This window comes from Seriola dumerili, unplaced genomic scaffold, assembly GCF_002260705.1.
Source record: "Seriola dumerili isolate Sdu_G_001 unplaced genomic scaffold, Sdu_1.0 BDQW01000040.1, whole genome shotgun sequence".
Lineage (NCBI taxonomy): Eukaryota > Metazoa > Chordata > Actinopteri > Carangiformes > Carangidae > Seriola > Seriola dumerili.
In genome coordinates this window covers 4,066,268-4,083,170 of record NW_019174295.1, presented here as the reverse complement: position 1 = coordinate 4,083,170, position 16,903 = coordinate 4,066,268, and the positions used below count along the sequence as shown (strand labels likewise).

Below are 16,903 nucleotides of genomic sequence, written 5' to 3'. Positions count from 1 at the left end.
TAAAATTGTTCATATTCTAAATTGTGTACATAGTCATAGTAATAAAAATAACGCATATAACTTAAAAATTATAGTGTGTTTTCCTTTAATTACAAGCTTGCGGAGGTGCACGCTGCGCGCCCCCGCTCACCTCTACGTGCGCGCGACCGATATCCAATCGCGACCGTTAGCTGGGGCCGGGCGAATGCGGTGGTACCAAAGAGGAGAGAAATCTGAGCGGCCGTGCCAGGTGATGTGAAAAGTCACAATACCACATCAAAACCAGGCTTTTCCGTCGCAAGTTCTGACCACTCAAGGGGATATGAGTATCACCATTTGTCAGTAGGTAAGTTCGTAGTTCTTACACGCGTCTGTATTGTTGTTTGGCACTTAAAAAGACTTGTTATTTTTGACGACGAATTGCCTGCAGTGTCTGCGCTCTACCGTTCCGATCTCAAAATGGCGGAGAGGCCGAAAGCTAAGCTAAGCTAAGCTAAGTGGCAAAGTTGGCATTCACAAGAGCATCGATTTTGAGACTGAAAGCTAAAATAATCTAACGGTGGTATCACTCAACTATGCTGAATGTGATTGTCATCTTAAAACCAAATTTGCGCTTCTCGGTCAACGCGTGACTTGTATTGAGACACTTGTTGTGAAACCTAGCTGAACATTTGTCTAACGTTAGCTACGGCTATTTATGGAAGTTCTGTGGGGACGAGCTAACGTGTTACGTTAGCCGGCTAACTAATGTGCTGTCAATTTGCTGCCATGTTTTCTACAGCCGGGGCTGCAAATATTATGTTAGAAAATGCATAAATCAAATGCTATTCTTAAATAAGCCTTGACTGTGTTGGAAATCGTTTAATTTGTGCGAATATGTTTTACTATAAGTTTAAAACAGGGCTGCCTTGTATTGGTGAATAACAGCTAATAGCCCTATAATCAAACTTGGGTTGCATACCCCATTCTCCTATACATTGAAACAGGTAAGGGTTATGTTATTTTCAACAGTGAGTTATGTTGCTCAGCTACTTGTTGGTGTAGACCAACGCCCATTGTGTGTTTTGGTATGGTGACCGTGTATGTGGTAGCATAAATCTAGTCTGCTCATACTGACAGCTCCAGTAAACGCGTAGGTTATGGTGCTAAGCTAACGTTAGCTGGAAAGGGCGTTGCTGAGCCATTGCTGCAACTTTGCCCTTGTGGCCATCGAAGCCTGGAAAGACGTCACCGGGCCAGATTTTGAACTCAAACCTGTACACCATAAAGCAAAGAGGCCCTTGGTCTATTTGGGTTGTTTTTATGCATGCTGCAAGCTCCCTTAAGGTAATCTACCCAGTTTTGAGGATTCACAATCAGGGTGGAGTCTAAACAAGGATCAGTGCGAAATGATGATAATGAACAAAGCTAACGGATACAGATTTCATTTGAGATGTATAAAATGAGCTGAATTTCACTAGCTAATTGAATGCTTACTAATTGTCGAGAAGCTGCTATTGCATGGCGTCAAACGTGAAGGCCCATGTCCGTTGAAAAGGTTTTGAACTGTTAAGTGTGTAAAGATATTTTATATGTGCTCAGTTTTTCAAATTACTCCTACCATCTCAAGGTTTTGCTTATTGCATGTTTTGAGATTCAATAAGGTCTTGTTGACGTGTAGTCAAGGTTTTACTTTTGCTATTTTTCTACCTAATTGCCACTTATTCTTTTTCTCCTCTGTATGAGAAGAACTACTTTTACTAAAGTGCAGTACTTCTTAACTATGTTGAAAATCAAAGATGCATTGGTGTCATCTCACTGTCTTGGACATTTAAATCCAGAGTGTTGGCATCAATAACACATGTGGCATGTTTTTGATAAACCTTGAGCAACTTTTGAACTCACTGCTTTTATTGTGGGGCAATAAATTATTTACTTAGTATCATAAGAAATCCTGGTATGAACAGACATTGTTGCTTTAAAAAAAAAAGGTAATGAAGTGCTGTAGGCTTTCAGTTAAAGGAAAAAAATCTGATTTGCCCTGCTGTTGAATTTGTAATCAAACATTGCCTTGTCAGTTTGTGCCAGCAGGGACTTGTTTGGCCTGAAGGTCACCCATAAGGAGGGGCATTGCTCAGCAGCTTGACACAAACAGAGCATGATGACTGTAAGCTTGATATGCAGCCAGAATTAATGCCTGTGGCTGGTTTCATTGCCTTTTGTTTACATTGATTATCTCTTCCTCTATATTGAGTGCTACTTTTTTTTGTTAATAACTTCTGCTTTTAAAAAATAACACTGAACAATCTTCTTGCATTTGTTTTATTTATTATGGCAGCTTTGACTCAAGATTAAATGATCCTTTCATAACAGCGAGTCAGGGTATGTGCATCCTCTGGCTCTACCTCTGATCAGTATATATATAAATGGGTGCCCCACCAGAAGGTTTCCCCACCAACTATTATTTTACTCAACAGTGTATATTCAATAATTTAACATAAAATGACAAGTCCCCATTACAGAATTACTTCATCAGTTGATTATTTGATAAACAGAAAACAAGTCAGGAACTGTTTTGATTAATTGATTTTGTAATTCAATTATTAAACAAGAATAACAACCATCCGGTTCAAGCTTTGCCAGTCTGATGATTTGCTGCTTTTTCTCTTTTACGCAGTATCATTGTAAATTGAATATATTTGGGTTTTAGCCTCTTACTGGATCAAAAGAAGACATTTGATCACAAAATCGTGGGCTTTAAGAAACCGTGATGGACATTTTTGTAGTGCATATGTCTGTAAGTCATTTAAGGATCCCGCTATTACATTTACAGATATATTTCTCCACAGTTTTAGAGGATGTTAGGATTGATTGATGCTAGGATTGATAGCTGTTATTCATTTGGAAAATAGAGGTAAAGTCTGCGTCACATCTCAGCTATACTCGAGGCTTCTCTAACTGAACATGCTCTGTGTTGGTGCTCCGAGAAAGACAGATGAGGCATAATTGACGTCACAGACTGATATTATAGCCCAATGGGAGCTTAGTCAGCTAATCTTTTCACCTTTTTACATTTCACAGTTTAAACCAAGACAACACGGTATGGGAACGTTTTGTAGTTCATGAGTAAGCAGGAGAGGTGTGTAAGTTGTTAGATCTGTTCTGTGACTATGAGCAGATGCAGAGAGATGGGAGCCTACTTTGTCTCCTAATGACGTTTCATTCACCAGCAGGTAAATTGAAGGGTGTCATCACACTGTGTAAGCTTTTAGTGGCCTCCACATGGATGCATACAGTCAGTCACATATCATGATTGGATTGATTCTCCATCTAAAAGACATTATTATAGCTCAAATGTAATTTTTGTTTGTATGTTGTTTTCTTTCAGGATTTATACACACTGAGATTTGAAAAAGTAGGAGAGAAAGGTACTACCAATCCAGAATACAATATCAATCTAGAGAAAGTCAATGAACAATCACATGTAGTAATCACCCCACTGATTATCATTGATTTTTATAAGAACTAAAACCATGAATTAGTCATAACGTCTCATCTTGTTGTGGTTTACCGTTTTTTTAAATGGGAAATTGAACGTTTGTTTCTCAAATTTCATGTTAACTGCCTTCTGCAGCTTGCCTGAATGTTTAATTTCATCTTCATGGCTCTGTATTTGTGGACAGCCAGTTAATTTAATCTGGGTAAAAAACTGAAAACCAAATATATCTGAAGATAATTTCAACTGGTCTCGACTGGCATTTCCATTAAATGAATCCATATTAAATTTTATTTAGATGTTCTATATCTTGAAATACAGGCTAGTGCTGTGTCATTGTACTTTTTGAATAATTGACAATAAAATTGAATAATGTATTCAAGTACTGCAGAGGTCTATTCTCCTCTGTTTTACTGACAAGGTCAGCCAGGTCATTGTGCCCCAGGTGAAGGAAGGGGTCAGGTCAGTGTCTTGCTCAAGGATACATCACCTTATCTCATGAACACACTAGAGATCAAACTGAGGCCCTTTAGTTGGGGTTATACTCTCCCTGCCACTAGGCCATAATTTTGTAGTCGGTCTATTTTGGAAACACTTGACAGGAATTTGTGAAAATGTGCAAAATCTACTTCAGACTAATTACTAATTACTGGGGTGCTTCTTTAAGCATGGGCTTGTTATCTGTTGATCTGTCTCACTAAAACAGAACTGCCTGGTTATATTAATGATCTAACTGTTTTGTGTTCCAACGGTCTAAGTTAAAGTTTTAACTTTTATTATTGATTCATGAAACTGTTGGTTATTTTTAGTTTAATTAGTCTATAAACTGTGAGAAAAGAGTGAAAGTTGTCATCATCACAGTTTTCTAGAGTCTAAGGTCATGTTTTCAAATGCAGTGACCAGAAAAGTAGCAAATCCTCACACCTAAGAAGCTTGCTTCATAAATTACTTAAATGGTTATTTAGTTATCAAAATAGTTGGCAATTATTTTTATATAAGCAAACTTTCAGAATTAAAAATCATTAGTAATCTAAGCTTGAGTTTTCCAAAACCAAACTCCTGACCATCTGATCTGTGATGGTTTCAAGAGGCACCTTCATGAGTGACAGGAAGTTGACATTTGTGACTTCATACTGGAATAACAAAGGTTATCAAGGTTATGTGTTGATATGTGAACAGGTGCTGTTAACACATCAACAGACACATATGATACGCTGACATTACAAACCTTTTGGCTTTCCTCTTCCTTTGATAGAATCTAATATGAACTGATACATTCAAAGCAATCATTGCCTTTTAGGAGAAATGGACTAAGTGGTCAGACTGTACGACTGGTCATAAACAGACACGCACTAGATTATTTCCTTTTGATAAACCTTATATATAGACAGGACCTTGAACCCTTCTTGATTTATGACTCTGACCATGTTCCCATTGAGTTGTACTGTAGATAACTGCACATTTGCGTTTCATTTCAATGACTGGAGTATAATAACTTGAAAATAGACTTGAAATTACTTTTTACTATCTGAAACCAGGCCTCATACTATCACTTATTTTATCTTTGAGTTCCTTCAAAACATATCTCTCAAATACAGTTGCTGGTGAAGCTCAGGAGTCTCAGGCAGGTGCAGAAGCTACTGAGATTGTCTTAGTTGCGTAATAGTTTGGAGGTTGGTCTGTTTGGTCAAATGGCTATTTTTGAATCACGCTGAGAGTGCTGCTTTGCTAAAATCACTAGCTCTATCCTGTCAGCTCAGAGCACTAATGTTTGCAGGCAGGAAAGAGGAGTTCTTTCTAGGACAACTCAGGCGCATCCCTGGCTAAATGTTTTGTTGTCGACTGCTGCCTCCATGCTTCGAAGCATGGCAGCAGTTGACAACAAAAGAAAAGAAATGCTCAAGTGCTCATCTGTAAAGTGTAATACATGCAGAAAAAAATCTCAATGTTAAGAAAAGTTTCCAGTTGGGCATCATTTGATTTTCTTTTCTTCTTTTTTTTGAAAGAGTCTTTTATGTTTCAAAGCAGCAACTATCAACGGACGGAGAAACGGACAAGAACAATGCACCAGACAATGATACAGACAAGGGCAGATTGCTGTTAAGGTCCTCTCTTAATGTCTGGGGTTAATCCTGTTAGCAACCGTCCAGTCCCTTCTTTACATTGCACTGTCAGCTGTATGGAGGACTTGTGGTCTCTATCACTTAGAAACACACACACACACACACACACACACACACACACAGAGAGACTGTAGGTTGCCTGGTCTAGCCGCTAAGCAGCTTAGTGCTATTGTGGCCCCAGGTGCCAGCAGTGTTGAAGCTCAGGAAGCGATTCCTTATTAGCTTCGCAATCACTGAGTGGTGTGTTTTGATTTTGCAGCTTGTGCTGTTGATCTCTGTTCTTGTATTTAGTTAGTGGGATGGTCATATTGTCCCAAAAGTCAGACTGAAACTATAATAAAAGAAAACATTTTAAACTCCAACAGTCAAAGTCACCGTAATTATTTGCACACTTGATGAGGCCTTAAGATTAAATCTTTGATAAGATAATTTGTACAAAATCAGCTGCTAACTTCTTAAAAATGATCTTATGCAACATCCAGGGCTTCATAAAGTGTGTAGAAGGTAGAGAATTCTTACTCCAAGCTAAGTTATCTAACAAATATTTTTTCTCAATATGTTTTGAAATTGATATCATGTAAAAGCTTTGTCAGCAATGAAGATGCATACACGAGTGCATGAATGAACAGGAAGTTGATAAAGCCCCTAAAATGGCTTTTCCTTACTTCCCAGCACAGTTTAATTAGATGTTGTTCTTCGCCACTTTCTTGCCTTCCTACTTAATTTACCCCAACCTTTGTTAAAGGTTTTGTATCACCAAGAAGAATGGAATTTGACTTTTTAATCTTTTTTTTTTTCTTGTCTTGTAACTTAGTTATATAAGGAGCTACCAACTGTCTGTATTCTCTACTACTAAAAATATGTATTTTTTGCCATTAGCTTTGTAGCTTTTCCTGTGTGTTACTTGTTTTTAACCCATTTTTCTCCCTTCATCTCTCCTCACCAGGTGATGGGCACGTGTGATCAGTGAGTGAGATTTGGCCATTGTGAATACTCGTGGAGCATTGTACCAGCAGTTGATTGACAGCCGTATCTCCAGTTCACCTCCCTCTGTGTGGCACTCTTTTTGCCACCTCTGAGTCTCTGAAGGAAAAACATCGCTGAGGGATCAGACACCTCCCCACTACACACTTCCTAGCCAGACTCCCTCAGCACATCGCCTCCCCTTCACCTCCCCAAGAGGGAGAGAACAGCAGCCACCATGGTGCTGTCACAGAGACAAAGAGATGAACTGTGAGTGCCTGGATGTAAATATGTGTGTGTGCAGGCTCATTACACATGCAAACAAGAACAGACATGTAGATCCAACACACATTTAAAGTTCATCTATAGGTGTATTAAAGTGTGTGTTTGTATAGGCTTTTTAGCAATACCTCGAAGTTTGTCCACAAGAAACAGATGTACATTACATGTTCTGGATACAAAGCAGTGGAATTAAATCAGCAGTCTGGGCTAAGTCACCCAAAAGAGGTTAATTTAGATGTTGTAAGAAAGTGCATTCCTTTACAAGAATGTGTAATCATTGAGGAAATGTGACAAGATGTGAGCTTCAAGGTGGTTCACTTGATAGCTACTTAGTGAATATTTCATAACCCACAGGACAGGAGCACAGAAGTGAGGGGGATGGGGAAGGAGGAGGAACTTAAAAAAATGATGGTTGGTTATATGAGCTGCTCTGTGCAGTGGTATCTGGCTGGCTGGTCATATGGTATTCATCCCAGTTCAGCAGACCCCAGTCAAGACAATGTAGAACAGCAGATATTGTCATCTTTGTCTGAATTTGATAATCTGGGCTGTTAATGTAGAGTTAAAAAGGGATTTGATTGGGATGATGTAGAGGAAATCCTGTTGCCCGTGGTGGTCTAATATTCAATCTGTAACAGTTAGTTTTAGGGTTACAATTATAAGCAATTCAAAGTAGCCCTTAAGCTGCAGCCTAAATTTAGTACCATTACTCATGAAATATTCACCCTTCATCTCATAAAGGAGCTGTTCCACTCATTTATATAACTCTGTGTGTTTGTGGGGGGGTGTGTATGTACGTCTGTGTGTATTTGTGGACGAGTCTGCCTGAATGTTTAAAGTTGTTTCCATGTGCTTGTGGTTGCCCTGTCCTTTCGTCGTCCATGCTCAGTGTTCTCTCCTCGTGGCCAATCTCTGGTTTCTAAGGAGCAGCACAAAACAGTTTCCCAGTGATGTGGCCCTTACGTTTTGTTTTCTTCATTGAAAGATTGTAATTTCTTTTGGCACTAATTCAGATTTGCTGACATTTAAGGTGGAACTGTGAAACTTGAATCCCATTGCTCCCATCTGTTAGACAGGGTGTGGTATCCTCTCTTTTAAGGAGGAACGAGCATTTCTGTTAAGGTGGAGTTCATATCTCATCATCTTAATAGATGATAATCTCATTTATCATTACACAAGTTTTTGACATGTAATTCATTTATCACTATTTTGGGAGCAATCAAATGGAATTGCCCTGATAATGACAACTTAAAATTGGCAGCTGGTATGTGGTAGCATCTTTGAGGACCAAGTCTGTAACTGTTGATGAGTTAACACCTGAGACCTTTCAAAAATCTGTTTTATTGTACTTTTTCTCAGAAACCGGGCTATAGCCGACTATCTCCGTTCCAATGGATACGAGGAAGCCTATTCCACCTTCAAGAAAGAGGCAGAGTTAGATATGGTAAGGAGCGACAGACGCACCAAAATGTTGAAACGAATTATTTTAAAAAGTGCACTTTCGTTTTTACTAAGAGGAATGTGGATCCCTTTCTCAGTGTCTGTGTCTTTTCTCTGTTCATAGAATGAAGAGGTAGATAAAAAGTATGCAGGACTTTTGGAAAAAAAATGGACCTCAGTCATCAGATTACAGAAGAAGGTAAGGAATGTTTGTGTGCTTGCTGATAGTGTATGAGATGTTTGATACATGCTGAACAGTTCCCTCACCTAACCTAGAAAAGTTTAAATACAGACAAGTTTATTTCAGCAGCTTTATAAAAATCAAAAGCACCAGATTGAAAGCGTGATTGTGTTAAATTGTTGCCTATGTAAATCAAATAATTACACACATAGGCATTTGCTAATCAGACTCTCTGAACTTCTGACTCCTGTGCTCCTTGTGTTGCCGCCCTGCCTCAGGTGATGGAGTTGGAGTCAAAGTTGAATGAGGCAAAGGAGGAGATGACGCATGGAGGATCTGTGGGTCAGAAGCGAGACCCCAAGGAGTGGATCCCCCGTCCCCCAGAGAGATACGCCCTGAGTGGGCACCGCGCTCCAGTCACGCGTGTCATTTTCCACCCTGTCTTTTCTGTCATGGTCACAGCCTCAGAGGATGCTACCATAAAGGTGTGTGTGTTTACAAACAGCGTTTACACAATGAGCTGCCAGGTTTATTAAGTGCAGCTAGCTACATCTGATACAACACAATACAACAGCCCTGCTCATAAATCCCAACTTTTTGTAACCTGTCATACTCAGTTTATGTTGAGGCTGATGACCCACCTTTATATCGATGGGAGAAGAAAACACAGAGACCATTCAGTCTGATGCAATACTGTCCACACCACTGTAGCCTCAAAAACGCCTATAGAGTTAAATCAATACCCTTCTGACACAGTGTAAACAAAGAGCTTAGTTGCAGGGCTTTTGTATGATACTGCATTGTATTATATTTCATTTAGCTTTGTGTACCTACAATACAACTGGCAAATGTAATTTGGCAGTTTGTAACTGTACAAATGTGTCAGAGTACATTGGGAGAAGTGGTATTTAAATATTACATAATTATTCATTGATAATATTTGTGCTTCAGTTTTTGGGAAAAAACTTTTCCAAAGTTTGAGAAAATTGAGGGAACAGCACAGTCTTGACCTACATTTAATACTGCCCTATAAAGGTGAATTTTTTACAGCGTTAAAAAAATTGTACACCAATTAATAGCATTATCATACTGATATACTACTCATTAATTTGTGCATCATGAGGTCCTGTTTGCTCTCTTTGGAAATGTCAAAACTTCTCTTGCTTTTCTTATGTATCTTTGGGATGTCGCTTTGAAAATGTGTCTCTAGCAAGAATATTGAAGCATAGTGATGGCTGAATGCAGCACAATCAGTGAGTGTTGCAGCTCACCACAACATAGCCTCTGCAGCTCTGACCCTTCACATCAAAGCTGTACTGCAGATGTGAGGCTGCTCTCCCTTTTTATCCTCACTGCCTCTGTTTCAGCATGCCCAGCCCTCCCCCTTTTTCTCTTCCCTCCCTCCCTCCCTCCCGTCCTCCCTCCCACCCTTTCTTCCTCCCTCACTCTATTTCTCTTTTCTGCTTTGTCACTGCTCATCTGTGTGAAGATGGGCTGATGCACTTGTTGTCAGAGGCAACACTCCCAGAGCACAGCACCTTGGGTATCATGTAAATCTGTTCCTCTTTCAGCCCATCCTCTTCCTTTGCTTTAAGACTTTTTATTAAAGAAGCAAACGGTGTCAGCTGATTGCTTAATGTAAATTGTTTTGAATTAAATTGCAGTTTTGTGTGTTTAAACCTATATGTCTAACTGCACAGTTTTCAATATCCATATTTGAGTTCAGTATCAAAACACATTGTAACCTACAATCTGTCCTGCTCTAAAAAAATCAAATAGTCAGTGTAACACGTTTTGGCTGTTAGATCACAAGACTTAATAAAATTTGACCAATTTTAGCAATGTGGTATGGTTTACATCTGTCTTTTATAGTTGGGGAGGGTAATGCTAGGGTGCCACACTAACTACGTGTCGCTGTCTGTCTGTAATTTTAGGTGTGGGACTATGAGGCGGGGGACTTTGAACGAACCCTGAAGGGCCACACAGACTCTGTGCAGGACATCTCCTTTGACCAGACAGGAAAGCTGCTGGCTTCATGTTCAGCTGACATGAGCATCAAACTCTGGGACTTTCAGGGGTTTGAGTGCATCCGAACAATGCATGGTAAGTGATATTTACAGAAATAATCATTGTTACAGTACAAAGTTCCTGCAAAAGTGGTGTAGCTAATACACAAATGCATACATTGTTATACAATCTGATTTAGAAATAGTGCAACTACTTAATTAATTTTTTTTTAATGATGCAAAATTATTTATAAATGGATCCTTTATAAATACTGCAAGTGGGTGTACAATTATTTTGGTTGTATATCACTAGATATACATTTTGTTCACAGTGCATGATGTTAGCAGTGCATGATGCTAACATCATGATGTTGCATGATGTTAGCACAACAGGTAATTGAAGCAAAGGCTGCAGTTTTATGAGGGGCTCTCGATATGAGGACTCACCAAAACATTTTGAAAGAAATCTATTTCACTACAGTTCACTAGAAATGATCCCAACAAAACAGCATATGTGTATTTACTCTGGTTATTTTCTGTTTATTTTTTGGAAACTGAAAACAAAAGTCTTTACTAATGAAGGGTTAGTTTTATTTTAGAAATCTTAAATGATTTTGGTTGCTGTGACTTTGTACACATTAGGTGTGGTGGTTTAAGTATTAAGATTAACTCAGACCAGCTAAACAACTAAACTATTGACTGTGTCGTTCAGGCCACGATCACAACGTGTCGTCTGTAGCCATCATGCCAAATGGTGACCACATAGTGTCTGCCTCCAGAGACAAGACCATCAAGATGTGGGAGGTGGCCACTGGGTAAGTGAGGGGGGGTCTTGTTTCAACTTTCACTACCACAAGCTCTCAGAGACTGAGATTGATGTAATGTTACATTTTGAGCATTTCTGCTTTCTTTTTTTGTTTCTATGCTTGAATTTCAAATCATTCTTCCTCCCCATGGTCTTAATTCTGTGACTTATGATGTAGCATTAGTTTACAATTAACTTATTCTAAAAGCTGCTCTTTCACAATCTCAATCCAACTTGCAATATTTCCATCTACAGGTACTGTGTGAAGACCTTCACAGGCCACAGGGAGTGGGTGAGGATGGTGCGTCCCAACCAGGACGGCTCATTGATCGCCAGTTGCTCCAACGACCAGACGGTGCGTGTATGGGTGGTCGCCTCAAAGGATTGCAAAGCTGAGTTGCGGGAGCATGAACATGTGGTAGAGTGTATCGCCTGGGCCCCTGACAGTGCTCACCCCACCATCCTGGAGGCCACAGGCTCAGAGGTAAATACAGCTGCTACAGGATCTGACATTAACCTGCAGAGGATGTTTGTATATGTTTGGTTCAGCTGCAGGGTTTCCCCACAATTGTTATTGTGTACTGAGTTAATGACTGTATCATAACAAATTAATGCTCTTTTATTAAATGAAACTGTAGTATAAAACAGAACAGGCCCTATCCCATGAGGAAGATGGACACCTGATTGGTAACTGAATTTATCACAAAAGATTAAATACTGTCAGGATTTTTGAGACTTAACTCAATAAATTACACTGATTGTGACATACTCGTTTATTTATAACAAAATAAACATGATGTGAACACCTGACCAAACAGCTGGTGATGTGAGAAGAAGTCACCACAGTTTATCTTCAGGTTGTGAGATTTTTAAAAACATGGCATTTAAATGTTTGTTAATAGACACATCCACAGACATGCTAGTGGCTCAGTGAAGCTGTACTTAAGTACACTGGTACACAGAGCTAAACCCTAACATCATGTTGAGATGTTTACAGTGACGATGCTAATATCCTGATGTTCATCGGAAATAATGTCTAACAGTCTTAGTGTAGTGTGTTAGCATGCTAACATTTGCTAATTAGCAGTAAACACAAAGTACAACTGAGACTAATGGAAATGTCAGTTTTGTAAGTATTTAGTCACAAAGCAAAGTACTGGACAAGTTGAGATTTTGACCTGATGTTGGCGCTTGACGAAAACTCAGGGAATTAATTCAACCAACATTGCCGTCCTTAGAGCCAAGTCACTATCATGGCTGAAAATTGCCTCTTCATTCCAAGAAAGCATCTTTGTGATACGTTGTTCTCTTTCATGTAGCTATTCGCTGTTTCTTACATCTTTTCTATATCTCTGTTTTATAGAGCAAGAAGAGTGGAAAGCCTGGCCCCTTCCTTCTCTCTGGATCCAGAGATAAAACCATTAAGATGTGGGATGTCAGCACTGGCATCTGCCTTATGACTCTGGTGAGTAGTCTAAACGATGGTTTCTGTGACTGTCTCAGTGTTACTGCTTAGTGTGAGAGGAGTGGACGGTAATTAGTCTTGGTTCTTCAGGTGGGACATGACAACTGGGTGCGTGGCGTGTTGTTTCACCCTGGAGGAAGATTCATAGTGAGCTGTGCTGATGACAAAACCATTAGGATCTGGGACTACAAGAACAAACGCTGCATGAAGACCCTGTGTGCCCATGAACACTTTGTTACCTCTTTGGGTAAGACAGTTATTAATGGAATTAATTTTGCATCTCCTGCTTCTCAAATGTCTAACAATAACCTGTGAAAATACAGAACTTAAGCCCAAAATGAATTGCTAACTTTGTACGTCAGATTTTCAGCATTTTGGTGAACTTGCCTTAATCATTGAGCTTATCTTTAATGCAGCGCACCTGAACAAATGTTTATCCCTCTTGCAGATTTCCACAAGACTGCTCCCTACGTGGTGACAGGCAGTGTCGATCAGACAGTCAAAGTCTGGGAGTGCCGCTGAGACTGCCTCCATCTCTTGCCCTGTCCTGCTTCCCACCCCCCACCCCCCAACCCCAACTCCAAAAGTAGCCCTAAAGCCCCAACCTGCCCCAGCCTCTACCCCTGCACCTCAGCCCTCTTCCTTCTGTCCTGACAACCAACCCTGCCCCGCACCTCTCGCACTCCAAACCATAGTTGACCATGGCGCTTTACCTTCTCCCTGTCCCCTCCCTTTGCTCCCCTCTCCTTCCCTCCTCCCCTACATCAGTCCAGCCCTATTAAGATGACTATTGTCCTTTTATGTAAATTATTCTGGATGTAGGGTACGCTTAATAAATGTCACGCAATCTCTGACACATAAACACACTCAAAAGATAAGAAGTATTCCTTGCATGGTGAATCAATCAATCAATCAAAAAATTGTATACTGTTAAATTTGCCGAATTTGCATTTCTGTCATGACTTCCCATCGGGTCAAAGGGTAAATATCCTTGTGTGCTGCCGCAGGTGGATTCCAGTTAACTGACAGTGCACGAAAACCAATGGCACCCCTTGTTGAAGGGGTTTAGGTTTTTTTCTCTCTTTTTTTTGTCTTTTTTTTTTAGTTTTACTCCATGCCTCCATTGTTGTGGTCTGTCACTGTCCAGATGGTGATAGAGAAGATGTGAGGAAAGTGAGTATAAGAGAAAGAATGAGTGGAAGCTGTCCAGGAGAAGATGATAGTAAGTTGAAGAAAAAAACGAAGCAGGATGCTGCTCCCTAGTTGAATCACACGAGGTTCTGTGGGCGAGTGCACGTGTACATGTGTGTATACATGGTGTGAGTGTGTGTGTGTTTGTATATTATGACAGGAGAATCTCTCCACTGTCTCTGCTCTGATGGTCGGAGGACAGAGAGGAGGCAAAGCTTCTCACCCACTGTGTTCATTCATACTACTTCATCTCTTTTAACAAACTTGCTTTCTAGTAGACACTCACAGGACCTTAATGATCCCTAAGCTGCTGAGAGCACAGGCACACACCCCATAGCAAAAGTGTGTTTTACAGAGGAAAAAGTCTGCTCACCTTTTATGAGGTTTGTGTGTGTGTATGTCGCCCCAGAGAATCGCCCAGTGCCCTCTTGCTCGCTATCTCTGCCTTGTTAACCCATTGAGGGCTCCCTCACGGGATTTTCATTCTGCTTTCTGTGGTCTCACTGCTCTCTTTACACACACATACACATACACTCACAAATGCACATACACGCACAGTAAAAGTTGTGTATCAATATATCTGGATGTCATTGTTTGCAACATAATGAAATAAAATTCTGTAAATATATAAGTTATCTATTTGTGTGCTTTATTTGAGGAAAGGAGGTGAAATGAGATGAAGGAAACCTTCTGGGAGTCAGACGGGATTTACCACCGCACAGTTTCATAGTGAGGTCAGATACTACAGCACACCTTCCTGTCCATACCACATGAAATAACTTGAAACTAACTGGAGGCACAAGACTATTGCAGTTTTTATTCTACTTTTAGCTGTAAGTGTATTCTCAACCATTTCATCAGTGTCTCTGAAACTTTTTGGTTGTGGTGCTGTGATAGTTGATAATAAATTAAGGGAAAGTACAATGTGGTAATTTGAAAGAGGAGGATTTTGCATGTTCGTATTTTTCGTCTTTATTCACACCACATAAAGTTGATTCAAAGCGCAAAGTTTCACCAGTGCCCAAACATTATATACATTCTCAAATTCCATCCAAAGAATCCTACAGGATAAATGCATCATGTCATCTCTGTCACCTGAATTGTTACTTTTTGCCTTTCCCATGATGGCACCATCTTGTGGTCAAATTAAAAGAATGAAAGTCCTCCAGAAGTATAGTACTTGCCAAAATAAAAATAAAGAATCAAAGAAAAATTTAATTTCTAAGAGAACCCCTAAAGTCTTAACTATTCATTCAGTCAGAGTGGCGATAATATGTTCAATTTATATATACAAAATGCTTCTTGTCTCCAGTCTTAAGTCTAGTCTCCTAATAGCACTTTTGTGCTCTGAGAAACTTTCCAAAATTTGGTTCAATCATGAAAAAATCTTTTCCAGACATGTAGACCAATGGCAGCCTGTGCCCCACAAAATTGAGTGTTAATATTTTACAAAATCTGGAATCATCAGCGCAAAGGGTTTAGAAAGAAATGGGTCACTCGGCAAAACTTTCAAGCTGCTGCTCTGGAAAGCAAATATTATTTATGTATAACTATCTGGCTCTGGTGCTGCACTGGTCTCTTAGCTTCTTTTGGCAGCTTCTATCTGAACATGGGTCAGATACTGACTGTCATTGCTGTTATTGATGCAGACAGAAGAGGAACAGATCAGTCTTGACCTAGTCGTTATGGTAACCAAAGAAGAGTTGTGTGATGGGGAGGATGCAGTACTAAGACTTACAGATGTTAAGTGTGATATGGAGAGAACAGTATAATAAGCTGTGACGTTTATTCCTCAGTTTCAGCCTTGTCACTTAAACTGCAAGCTCAGACTGGAGAGGCAAAGACACCAGAAGGCAGCAGGGACAGTTCAGGCCCTCTTATCAATTATGCACTGTACCCCAGCCTACTTCTGTGCTCACATACACACCTGCTCACTCACCCACACAGCAATTACTCTTTTCTCTGTGCTCTGCGGTATCCTGGCAACAGTTACCAGAACAGCAGGCATGCAACCACCACACCTTGCTCGGTCCTGCAGGTCTGTGAGGGTGGAGAAACAGGGAGTGGTAGAGTAAAACACAAGGACGAATGCCAAGAGGGAAGGTGGTTACAGCACAAGGTTCATGTAGTAAAAGGACAGCGATAATGGGAACACACACACACACACACACACACACACACACACACACACACACATATATAGCAAACTGAAACTGGTGTGCTAGACGTATGCAGAGAAGTGAGAGGCAGCTTCATAGGACTTAATGAAAGGATAATAAACCTGTCTCAGTCTGAAACTCTGTTTCTCAACAGAGGAACTGGAGTAGAAACATTGGCCTACATCCGCTTGCCACCACTCTCTCATGCCTAGTGCACACTTTTTCCTCTCATGCAAGAAAAAGACATCAAAACAGGGTAGAAGAGGGTCACGTTCCTTATATGTCTAGCTGTAAGGTCACCCATTTCTCTCCTTCTCTCTGACAAAACTGTAAAACTGTAAATACAGTTTTGGAGCAAAGAAATACAGTGAAAGGTGCCGCAAAGGGGTGTAAGCCAGCAATGATTCAGATGAGCTAGCATGATGAGAAAGTGTTGAGGAGGTTTCAAGGTCAATGTATACAACAGAGCTGTCTCTGTTAGATGCAGCTGTATTGATTCTCTCACAAAGAACTGAACAATTTCATACAGCAGACTGGCTTTTCTTTATTCACACATGCAGACATATACCAGTAGATTCAAGCACAGACAGCTGCGGGGTCTGTGTTAATATATAGGTTTGTGTGTCATCCCAGTATAGCTTACGTGTGTCCCACTATAGTTGACGTGACCAGCGTTCTAATAATCCCTGCAAAGCCTGAGGAAGACGATGGGGAGAGGTTTGGAGCAGCTCTGGACAAGGTATGTTACAGGATGTGGCGCTCTCTAGTGGTGGCATGTGTTGAGAGATCCATGTCCCTATAAGGAAAAAAGCAGCCGCTTTTCTGCACTGTGCA

General features: G+C 40.2%; 1 protein-coding gene across 2 annotated transcripts; it reads left to right on the top strand.

The window, feature by feature from the left end:
* Nucleotides 1-176: 176 nt before the first annotated feature.
* LOC111217234 (lissencephaly-1 homolog B) lies at nucleotides 177-14,541 on the top strand. 2 transcript variants are annotated; one of them, XM_022739013.1, is made up of 11 exons: nucleotides 177-321; nucleotides 6,524-6,810; nucleotides 8,182-8,266; nucleotides 8,387-8,461; nucleotides 8,722-8,928; nucleotides 10,378-10,546; nucleotides 11,162-11,264; nucleotides 11,510-11,738; nucleotides 12,618-12,719; nucleotides 12,810-12,966; nucleotides 13,168-14,541. In XM_022739013.1, the coding sequence occupies exons 2-11, from the start codon at nucleotides 6,779-6,781 to the stop codon at nucleotides 13,239-13,241; spliced, it is 1,233 nt and encodes a 410-aa protein (XP_022594734.1). In that variant the 5' UTR covers nucleotides 177-321; nucleotides 6,524-6,778; the 3' UTR covers nucleotides 13,242-14,541. The 2 variants fall into 2 exon arrangements, with proteins under 2 accessions (XP_022594734.1, XP_022594733.1); XM_022739012.1 differs by having other exon boundaries at nucleotides 177-325.
* Nucleotides 14,542-16,903: the final 2,362 nt, after the last annotated feature.

Coding starts and splice junctions, on each gene's coding strand:
- LOC111217234 (XM_022739013.1), top strand. CDS start 6,779: ATGGTGCTGTCACAGAGACAAAGAGATGAACT. Junction 10,547..11,161: donor GTGCATCCGAACAATGCATG/GTAAGTGATATT, acceptor TGTGTCGTTCAG/GCCACGATCACAACGTGTCG. Junction 11,265..11,509: donor ATGTGGGAGGTGGCCACTGG/GTAAGTGAGGGG, acceptor TTCCATCTACAG/GTACTGTGTGAAGACCTTCA.